General features: G+C 41.6%; 1 protein-coding gene across 1 annotated transcript; it reads right to left on the reverse strand.

Annotated features, from left to right (window-relative positions):
- Positions 1 to 4,084: 4,084 nt before the first annotated feature.
- Positions 4,085 to 9,712, reverse strand: LOC125804845 (uncharacterized). The gene has a single exon (XM_049484531.1). The coding sequence runs from the start codon at positions 8,889 to 8,891 to the stop codon at positions 7,965 to 7,967; it is 927 nt and encodes a 308-aa protein (XP_049340488.1). The 5' UTR covers positions 8,892 to 9,712; the 3' UTR covers positions 4,085 to 7,964.
- Positions 9,713 to 12,066: the final 2,354 nt, after the last annotated feature.

The raw sequence follows: 12,066 nt of genomic DNA on the forward strand, positions 1-12,066 counted from the left end.
ACTTAGCAACCACATGGAAAATGTTAGCAACTGCCTAGCAACCACTTAGCAACCACTTTAGAAATTATAGCAACTGCCTAGCAACTACTTAGCAACCACTTAGCAACCACATGGAAAATGTTAGCAACTGCCTAGCAACCACTTAGCAACCACCTGGAAAACTTTAGCAACTGCCTAGCAACCACTTAGCAACCAATTTAGAAATGATAGCAACTGCCTAGCAACCACTTAGCAACCACATGGAAAACGTTAGCAACTTCCTAGCAACCACTTAGCAACCACTTTAGAAATGATAGCAACTGCCTAGCAACTACTTAGTAACCACTTAGCAACCACATGGAAAATGTTAGCAACTGCCTAGCAACCACATGAAAAACGTTAGCAACTGCCTAGCAACCACTGAGCAACCACTTTAGAAATGATAGCAACTGCCTAACATCCACTTAGCAACCATTTAACAACCACATGGAAAACGTTAGCAACTGCCTAGCAACCGATTAGCAACCACTTAGCAACCATGTGGAATACGTTAGCAACTGCCTAGCATCCTGTTAGCAACACCTTAGCAACCACCTGGAAAATGTTAGCAACTGCCTAGCAACCAGTTCGCAACACCTTAGCAACCACTTGGAAAACGTTAGCAACTGCCTAGCAACAATGTGGAATATGTTAGCAACTGCCTAGCAACCACTTAGCAACAACTTGAGAAATTATAGCAACTGCCTAGCAGCCAGTTAGCAACCCCTTAGCAACCACCTGGGAAACTTAAGCAACTGCCTAGCAACCACTTAGCAACTGCCTAGCAACCATGTGAAATACGTTAGCAACTGCCTAGTAACCAGTTAGCAACCATGTGAAATATGTTAGAAACTGCCTAGCAACCCCTTAGCAAACACTTTAGAAATGATAGCAACTGCGTAACAACCAGTTAGCTACACCTTAGCAACCACCTGGAAAACATCAGCAACTGCCTAGCAACCACTAAGCAAGCATGTGGAATACGTTAGCAACTGCCTAGCAACCAGTTAGCAACACTTTAGGAACCACATGGAAAACGTTAGCAACTGCCTAGCAACCACTTAGCAACCACCAAGCAACCATGTGGAATATGTTAGCAACTGCCTCGCAACCAGTTACCAACCACTAAGCAACCATGTGGAATACGTAAGCAACTGCCTAGCAACCACTAAGCAACCATGTGGAATACGTAAGCAACTGCCTAGCAACCAGTTAGCAACACCTTAGCAACCACCTGGAAAATGTTAACAACTGCCTAGCAACCACTTAGCAACTACTTTAGAAATTATCACAACTGCCTACCAACCCCTTAGCAACCACTTTAGAGATGATAGCAACTGCCTAACAAGAAGTTAGCTACACCTCAGCAATCACCTGGAAAACGTTAGCAACTGCCTAGCAACCATTAAGCAACCTTGTGGAATTTGTTAGCAACTGCCTAGCAACCAGTTAGAAACACCTTAGCAACCACCTGGAAAACATTAGCAACTGCCTAGCAACCACTTAGCAACTACTTAGCAACCATGTGGAATACGTTAGCAACTGCCTAGCAATCCCTTAGCAACCACTTTAGAAATGATAGCAACTGCCTAACAAGAAGTTAGCTACACCTCAGCAATCACCTGGAAAATGTTAGCAACTGTCGAGCAACCATTAAGCAACCATATGGCATATGTTAGCAACTGCCTAGCAACCAGTTAGCAACACCTTAGCAACCACCTGGAAAACGTTAGCAACTGCCTAGCAGCCACTTAGCAACCACTTTAGAAATAATAGCAACTGCCTAGCAACCAGTTAGCAATACCTTAGCAACCACCTGGAAAACATTAGCAACTGCCTAGCAACCAGGAAGCAACACCTTAGCAACCACCTGGAAAACGTTAGCAACTGCCTAGCAATGACTTAATGACATCTTAGCAACCACCTGGAAAATGTAAGCAACTGCCTAGCAACCACTTAGCAACTACTTTATCAACCATGTGGAATACGTTAGCAACTGCCTAGCAACAGCTTAGCAACCACTTTAGAAATGATAGCAACTGCCTAGCAACCACTTAATAACATCTTAGCAACCACCTGGAAAACTTTAGCAACTGCCTAGCAACAGCTTAGCAACCACCTGGTATATGTTAGCAACTGCCTAGCACCCAGTCAGCAACAGCTTAGCAACCACCTGGTATATGTTAGCAACTGCCTAGCAACCACTTAGCAACACCTTAGCAACCACCTGGAAAACATTAGCAACTGCCTAGCAACAGCATAGCAACCACTTTAGAAATGATAGCAACCACCTAGCAACACATTAGCAATCAAACGTTTTTAGATTTCAGCAATTAACCAAACATTTTTGGATTTCAGCATTTAACCAAATGTTTTTAGATTTCAGCATTTAACCAAACATTTTTAGATTTCAGCATTTAAGCAAACATTTTTAGATTTCAGCGTTTAACCAAACGTTTTTAGATTTCAGCAATTAACCAAACATTTTTAGATTTCAGCGTTCAACCAAAAAGTTTTTTTAGATATCAGCGTTTAACCAAACATTTTTAGATTTCAGCGTTTAACCAAACGTTTCTAGATTTCAGCATTTAACCAAACGTTTTTAGATTTCAGCAATTAACCAAACATTTTTAGATTTCAGCGTTCAACCAAAAAGTTTTTTTAGATATCAGCGTTTAACCAAACATTTTTAGATTTCAGCGTTTAACCAAACGTTTTTAGATTTCAGCATTTAATCAAACATTTTTAGATTTCAGCAATTAACCAAACATTTTTAGATTTCAGCGTTCAACCAAAAAGTTTTTTTAGATATCAGCGTTTAACCAAACATTTTTAGATTTCTGCGTTTAACCAAACGTTTTTAGATTTCAGCATTTAACCAAACATTTTTAGATTTCAGAGTTCAACAAAAAAGTTTATTTAGATTTCAGCGTTTAACCAAAAGTATTTAGATCTCAGCAGTTAACCAAAATGTTTTGGATTCTTATGTATTATAAAAAATAAATAAATAAATAAAATAAATAAATACAGAAAGAGCATGAGGATGGCTAACTTAACTCTCTCAGACTCGAAAAAGCAACATGGCCCCCTAAAATGAGAATAAATTTACAAATACTGTGCATAGTATTTATGTTTATTGAAACGATCGCACATAACCCCCCCCCCACACATACACACACACACATGCATAAATACTGTGCAAAAACAGTGGTGTTCACATTTCACACCCCCCCCCCTACACATACACACACACTCGCACAAAGAAACATAAATACTTTTTCTACTTTTTTAAATCCTCCCCACACACAAATACTGTGCAGAAATAGTATTGTTCACTTATCACATTACACACACTAACCTCACAAACATACAGTGCCACCAAGTAGTATTCAACCCCCTGCACATTTCGCGAATTTAACAAGTTGCAAATAAGTAAGAGCCTTCAAACTCAAAATTTATTAACAGATGCCTAAATATTACAAACAAAAAAATACAAGTTGTTCAGTTAAATTATAGTAAATTTTAAACCTAAACATTTGGGTCAATTATTATTCAAGCCCTATGTTTAATATTTTGTGGAATAACCCTTGTTTGCAATTACAGCTATTAATCGTTTTTTAAAAGACCTGATCAGGCCAGCAAGGGTCTCTGGAGTAATCTTGGCCCACTCTTCCATGCAGATCTTCTCCAAGTTGTCTAGGTTCTTTAGGTATCTCATGTGGACTGACTAGGCCACTGCAGCACCTTGATCTTTTCCCTCTTGAACCAGGCCTTGGTTTTCTTGTCTGTGTGCTTGGGGTCGTTGTCTTGTTGGAAGATGAAATGACGATCCATCTTAAGATGCTTGATGGAAGAAATGATGTTCTTGGCCAAAATCTCCAGGTAGGCTGTGCTATCCATCTTCCCGTGGATGCGGACAAGATGGCCAGGCCCCTTGGCTGAGAAGCAGCCCCACAGCATGATGCTGCCACCACCATGCTTGACTGTAGGGATGGTATTCTTGGGGTCATATGCAGTGCCATCTTGTTGCCAAACGTCACAGGTGTGGTTGGAACCAAAACCTCGATCTTCAAATCAAATCAAATCAAATTTATTTGTATAGCGCTTTTTACAACAGGTGTTGGCACAAAGCAGCTTTACAGAAACATGATTACAGGACAAAGAATCAGGCAAAACATTACACATAGAATATACATAATACAGAACCCCCAGTGAGCGCGGAGGCAAGGAAAAACTCCCTCAGAGCTGCAGGAGGAGGAAGAAACCTTGGGAGGACCAAGACTCACATTTGAGGGGGGACCATCCTACCACTGGTCAAACGGCTTTTAAATTAAAATTTAAAAAGTCTTTTATACATCCATATAGGTTTTATGTACTCAGGAGTGTAATAGCGCCACTAATGGCTTGGATGTAATCTGTAGTGGAGAGTAAGATGGTCGATGAGCAGCTGATCTGTGGTGGTGGTGGAGAAGAGCTGACTTCAGAAACTTCCATCAGTCTGGCCGGACAGGAGACGCGAGAGCCTGAGGGTCCAACATCGTTATCGGGTCAGACAGGTGGGCAGTCAGTAACTCGGAGGAAAGCAGAGAGATGGAATTAGTTTTGACTGGATTTATGCAAAACTGAGAATATTAAAACATTATCAGAGTGTGGCAAATGACTCCGGCAGAACTGAATAAACCAGCCTAACTAAAGGCAGAGAGCCAGAAGGTAACATAGACATGGAGGCACCCTGAAACACCAGCATCCACCCACTCCACCGTCCACAAACCTGAGTGACCGTGTGCAGTGGGAGAACAACAGCACCATCATCTCAGTTTACCACAGTTTCCTCTGTCCATGAACCCCTGAATCTGCAGCCTTATCTAAAGGGAAAAACATTAATTACCAAAAGCTAAACTAAACAAGTAAGTTTTCAGTCTAGACTTAAAGATTGAGACTGTGTCTGAGTCCCGAACATATTCGGGGAGATTATTCCAGAGTTGAGGCGCTTTATAAGAGAAAGCTCTTCCTCCTGCAGAGCTCCTCTGAATTTTAGGAACTACTAATAAACCAGCACCCTGAGATCTGAGTAATCGCGGTGGTTCATAACAGGAGATGAGGTCTTGTAAATACTCAGGAGCGAGTCCATGTAGGGCTTTATACGTTAACAGGAGAATTTTATAGTCTATGCGGAATTTGACTGGAAGCCAGTGCAGTGCTGATAGTACTGGACTAATATGGTCAAATTTTCTAGTTTTAGTAAGGACCCTGGCTGCAGCATTTTGAACTAGCTGAAGTTTATTTAAGTTACTGCCGGAACATCCAGACAGTAGTGCATTACAATAATCTAGCCTTGAGGTAATGAAGGCATGGACTAATTTTTCTGCGTCATGCAGTGATAGGGCATTTCTTAGCTTGGCAATATTACGGAGGTGTAGAAAAGCTGTTCTAGTAACATTAGATATGTGTTTATCGAATGCTAGATCTGAATCTATGATAACTCCAAGGTTTTTAGCTGCTGAACCAGGGGTGGCTGAGAAGTCAGCCAGATTTAGCATTAAGTCTGATAATTTATTTCTAGCAGCTTTGGGGCCTAATAGGAGAACTTCTGTTTTATCACTATTTAATAGGAGGAAGTTGTGCGACATCCATGATTTTACATCTTCTACACAATCCTCGATTTTCTTTAATCTCACTCTGTCATCAGGTTTGGCTGATATGAAGAGCTGCATGTCATCCGCATAACAATGAAAATTCACATTGTGTTTTCTAATAACTTTGCCCAGTGGGAGCATATATAATGTAAATAATAACGGTCCTAATATAGAGCCTTGTGGAATTCCATATCTTACCTTGGTATAACTGGAAGACATATCATTTAACCTCACAAACTGATAGCGATCGGTTAAGTACGATTTAAACCATGCTAAGGCACTTCCGGTTACACCGACCATGTTCTCTAGTCTTTCTAAAAGGATAGTATGATCTATTGTATCAAAGGCTGCGCTCAGATCGAGAAGTACGAGTAAGGAAACACAGCCTTGGTCGGCGGCTATAAGTAGATCGTTTGTTATTCTAACTAAAGCTGTCTCAGTGCTATGATAAGGCCTAAATCCAGATTGAAATTTTTCATAGATCTGGTTTCTTTGCAGGTAAGAGCAAAGTTGTTGGGCTACAGCTTTTTCTAAAATCTTAGAAATAAAGGGTAAGTTTGAAATAGGTCTATAGTTAGACAGTACACTAGGATCAAGATTTGGTTTCTTGATCAGAGGTTTAATTACAGCTGTTTTAAAGGCTTTGGGTACATGGCCCAGGGTGAGCGATGAGTTTACTATCATTAACAGAGGTTTAATTATATCTGGCAGTACCTGTTTTAGTAATTTTGTGGGAACAGCATCAAGTGTGCAGGTTGTGCTGTTTGAAGAGGAGATAATTTTCTCTAGTTCTAGCTGTGGAAGTGGGTTAAAGACTTCCAACCTAACTTCAGTAACAGGGTTTTGTTCTAGATCAGCCAGACCAGATGACAGAGAGGATGTAATATTTATCTGTTTAATTTTATCCCGAATGTTTTCAATTTTACTATTGAAGAAGTCCATAAAATCGTTGCTGGTGTAAATGACTGGAATCTGAGGTTCAGTACCTGCCTGGTTTTTAGTTAATTTGGAAATAACACTAAAGAGAACTCTAGGATTATTTTTATTAATCTCGATCTGTGAGGCCAGATACGCTGAACGGGCTTTATTTAGTTCTTTTCTATATTTAACAAGACTGTCTTTCCACGCAGAGTGAAACACTTCCAGTTTAGTTGATCGATATTTACGCTCTAAATTTCGTACTAACTGCTTTAAGGTACGAGTTTGATCATTGTACCACGGTGCGAGCTTTTTCTGTCTCTCTATTTTGTGTTTAAGGGGTGCTACAACATCTAAGGTAGAGCGAAAGGTATTTTCTAAACCTTCGGTTAGTTTGTCTAGTTCTACTGGGTCTATAGGAGAATATATTAGAGTTGATAAGTCTGGAAGCTTATCTGTAAATTGTTGGGCTGTAAAAGGCGTAATTGAACGTTTTACAGGGTAGCTAGGGGATGTACGTATATTATGACTAAGATGTAATTTAAATGAAATAAGGTAATGATCTGAAATTGCGGAGGTTTGAGAACGAATATTCGGGTTATCTATGCTCACACCCAGGGTCAAAACTAAATCCAGAGTATGATTACAGTAATGAGTAGGTCCTGTTATATTTTGAATAATACCAACTGAGTCTAAAATCGATGTGAATGCCTTTTTTAATGGATCATCCAATTTTTCGAAATGAATGTTGAAGTCTCCAACTATAATCACTTTATCATTACTTACTGCTAAGTCTGTGACAAAATCACTAAATTCTTTTAAAAATTCTAAATAGGGCCCTGGTGGTCTGTAGATATTAATTAAAGAAAATGCATTCTTTTTTGTAACTGGATTAATTATACTGGTGTAAAGAAGCTCAAAAGAAGTAAAATTATCATAGTGTTTCTGATTGCTAACTAAGGTACTTTGGAAAAATATGCAGACCCCACCTCCTCTACCGGACAATCTCGGATTGTGTATATAATTATAGCCTGCAGGGGTGGCTTCATTTAATGCTACATATTCATTTGGCCTAATCCAGGTTTCTGTCAGACACAGAACATCGAATTTCTGATCAGTTATCATTTCATTCACCAGAACTGCTTTTGAATTTAGAGATCTAATATTAAGTAAACCAATCTTTAGGCTTGAAATGTTAGTACTACAGTCTGGATATGATTGTTTAATATAAGTTAAGTTATTTAGATTTACTGTTTTAGTTTTTTGATGTTTTTGTTTGACTCGGGGGACAGACACAGTCTGAATACATTGGTATCTAGGTAACGTCTCTTTGCAGCTCGCAGACGGTCGGTTAAGCCTCTCTGTCTGCGGCCTGGTCCCGGCTCTGGATTGTCAGCAGCTTCTAATACTACTCTGCCGACTAACTAAAAGACTATGAGCTATGCTGCATGAAAGTAAGGCAGCACCCTCCCGCGTGGGGTGGACACCATCCCTACCTAAAAGACCAGGCTTGCCCTCAAAGTGTAGCCAGTTATCTATAAAGCCCACATGATTTTCTGCACACCACTTGGACATCCAGCGGTTCAGCGAAGAAAGCCTGCTGTAAGCTTCATCACCACGCCTCATTGGGATGGGGCCAGAGCAGATTACCTCCTCGGACAGCGTCTGGGCCTGTTTAATCACCTCTTTAATATTAGCCTTAGTTACTTCAGACTGCCGCAGACGAATATCATTGGCCCCTACATGAATTACTACCCTCGAATATCTCCTATTCCCTAACCTGAGGTTGCCACTAACGTCCGGTGCTCTGGCTCCCGGTAAACAAGTAACTGTTGCCGCTGGTGCCCCTAAAGGAGTAGCTAATTTCACGTGTCGGACGATAGAGTCTCCTATCACCAGAGTACCTTTAACAGGCTCCTCAGTTGGTGCTTCACTGAGCGGGGCAAACCTGTTTGACACGTGAACTGGGGGAGCGTGGTGTTTAGGTGGGCTGGCTGTGGCCTTTGCGGTAGCATTAGCCTTAGCCTTTCGACTATGCCGCCGAGACGTTACCCATTCGCCCCGCTGTGAGGGCTCTAAGGCCGGAGTCGAGGGGGTACTAACTCTCCCTGAGACACCCGGGGCTGCTAACAGTGAATCCTGCTGTCTATCCCTTATTAAACCCCGGACGTGCAGCTCTAACTTATTCACCTTATCCACCAAGGTGCTAACTATCTCACACTTAGTACAAATACCACTATTGTTACCAGTATCGGTGGATAAGGGATCTAAGCTATACATGCCACACTCTAAACAGGTGTAAACCTGAGCAGAAGCCATGGAGAAAAAAAAGCACTCACCTTGTTTCAGTTGAAATTAGAAACTTACACAAACAAACTGCAGCAGCAAACAGCTAATCCAGCAAACCTGAGGAAAAAGTCTATAAAAGTAGACTGAGAGTGGATTAATAGGTGTGTAGAGCAAAGAGGAAGCAGACTAAAAGTGGATTAGTAAGTGTGAAGAGAGTAAAAGAGAAGAAAACAGAGAAAAGTGTAGAAGCTGAAGATTAAAGCAAGCTCTCAGCAGCAGACCAGCACAGCAGCAGACCAGCACAGCAGCAGACCAGAGTAGAGTAGTAGAGAGCAGAGCAGGGAGCAGAGCAGGGAGCAGAGCAGGGAGCAGAGCAGGGAGCAGAGCAGGGAGCAGAGCAGGGAGCAGAGCAGGTGTCATCAGCCATGGTGTCACCACCATGCTTGACTGTTCGGACAAGCCTGGCCTCGGCACGGGAGAAAACTTTGAAAGGCTGTCTAGGCTGTGGAAGGTTAACAGTAGCTCCATTAGCCTTCCACTTCTGGATGATGCTCCCAATGGTGGAGACAGGTAGGCCCAACAGTTTGAAAAGGGTTTTGTACCCCTTGCCAGCCTTGTGACCCTCCACAATTGTGTCTCTTATGGCCTTGAAATGCTCCTTAGTCTTTCCCATGTTGACCATGTATGAGTGCTGTTCACAAGTTTGGGGAGGGGCTTAAATAGTCAGAAAAGGTGTTAAAAACAGATAATTAATCCAAACATGTGTAGCTCATTGTTCCTTATGCCTCAATTACTTCTTAATACTTGAGGGAACCAAACAGAATTCTGGTGGTTTAAGGAGTTGAATAATAATTGACCCGCTGAATAAACTTTTTACAATTTAAAAAAACAATAAACAAAGAAATAACATTCTTTTTTGCTGCAGTGCATTTCACACGTCCAGGCTGATCTACAGTCCAAATGTCACAATGCCAAGTTGACTCCGAATGTGTAAACCTACAAAATGTGCAGGGGGTTGAATACTACTTGGAGGCACTGTATATACATACTGTGCAAAGAGTGTTGATGACTTATCACAACACACACTCTAAACTTAACACACACACACTGATACACACATACTCAAATAAATACTATTAAAAAAAATAGTGTTGATGCCTTATTACATCACACAGACTAAACTCATCACACACATACACACATATATAAATACTGTGCAAAAATTGTTGTTCATTTATCACCACACACACTAAACTCAACACACACACACTGACATACACTATTACTCAAATAAATATTGTGTAAAAATAGGGTTGATGCCTTATCACATCACACACACTAAACTCAACACACACATACACACATATATACTGTGCAAAAAATGTTGTTCGCTTATCACCACACACTAAGTTCAACACACATATACACATAAATAAATAAAAAATAGTGTTGATGCCTAATCACATCACACACACTAAACTTAACACACACATACATACTGTGCAAAAATGTTGTAGCCTTATCACATCACACACACACACTAAAACTCACACATACACACATATATAGTGTGCAAAAAATGTTGTTCGCTTATCACCACACACACTAAACTCAACACACACATACATACATATTCAAATAAATACTGTGAAAAGTGTTTTTCACTTAGCACATTACACACACTAAACTCAACACACATACACACATATATAAATAAAAAATGTTGATGCCTAATCACATCACAGACACTAAACTTAACACACACATACACACACATAAATACTGTGCCAAAATTTAGTTGCCTTATCACATCACACACACACACTAAACTCAATATACACACACACTAAAACACACACACATACATAAATACTGTGCAAAAAAAATAATTTTGGTTACTTATCACATCACACACACACAATGACTTAATAGTCCCAGTCCCAACTGAAAATCACCTCCTTTTTAAGGGCAACAACTTTAAAATGGGTAACTTATCCCCACAGTGCTGTCTGCTGTAGCCATAATTATTCTGACCAGCTCAGGTATTTTGCTTTGGTGCCAGGAATATGCAGTTTTTTCTGTGTTGCTGCTTATCAGAGTTCTCTGTGTAGCCCCTGGAGTCTCCATTGTGTTGGGGTTGTTGCTTTCCCATGAGCCACATGGGGAGATGTAAAACTTCTGGTGTTAGTGCACTGGTGGTGCTTAGCAGAGTTCTCTGTGCAGCCCCTGGACTGTCCACTGTGGCTGTTGGGGTGTTGCTGGCCCTTAAACCATGTAAAGAGATAGGGAGCTTTGTTAGTGCACTGGGGGTGCTTGGCAGAGTTCTCTGTGAAGCCCCTGGAGTCTCCATTGTGTTGGGGTTGTTGCTTTCCCATGAGCCACATGGGGAGATGTAAAACTTCTGGTGTTAGTGCACTGGTGGTGCTTGGCAGAGTTCTCTGTGCAGCCCCTGGACTGTCCACTGTGGCTGTTGGGGTGTTGCTGTCCTTCAAACCATGTAAAGCGATAGAGAGCTTTGTTAGTGCACTGGTGGTGCTTGGCAGCTTGGCAGAGTTCTCTGCAAAGCTCCTGGACTGTCCATTGTGGCTGTTGGGTGTTGCTGTCCCTCAAGTCATGTAGAGAGATAGGGAGCTTTGGTAGTGCACTGGTGGTGCTTGGCAGAGTTATCTGTGCAGCCACTGGACTATCCTCTGTAGCTGTTTGGGTGTCGCTGTCCCACAAACCATGTAAAGAGATGGGGGGAGGAAGAGTTTAGGTAGTGCTCTGGTGGTGCTGGATGCCTGGCAAGTTGGAGGGGTTCTCTGTGCAGCCTCAGAAGTCTCCATAGTGTTGGGGTTGTTGTTCTGTGCTGCCCATAGACTGTCCATTGGGGCTGTTGCTGTCCCTCAAACCATGTAAAGAGAGGAGAGGCCTTGGGTTGTGCACTGGTCGTGCAGAGCAATGCAGAGTAAACACTTTAACTGTCTTGGCTGGCTGAAGTCCTTGGCCTTTTCTCAGCACTCTGCATTCAACTACCACCAGAGAATTAAGGCCCCCCCCGCCCCAAACAATAACAGGAGATCTCCTGTGGGACTTTCACAGCTTTTTCAGGCTGCCAGAGAGCTTGGTGGGACTCTCTGTGTAGCCTTGGGCCATTCTGGTGGACCTGGCCATTTGTGATTGAATAGAGCTATATCACCTTCCGACCTTCTGTGACAGGCATATA

The sequence above is a fragment of the Astyanax mexicanus genome, chromosome 10 (assembly GCF_023375975.1).
Source record: "Astyanax mexicanus isolate ESR-SI-001 chromosome 10, AstMex3_surface, whole genome shotgun sequence".
Lineage (NCBI taxonomy): Eukaryota > Metazoa > Chordata > Actinopteri > Characiformes > Acestrorhamphidae > Astyanax > Astyanax mexicanus.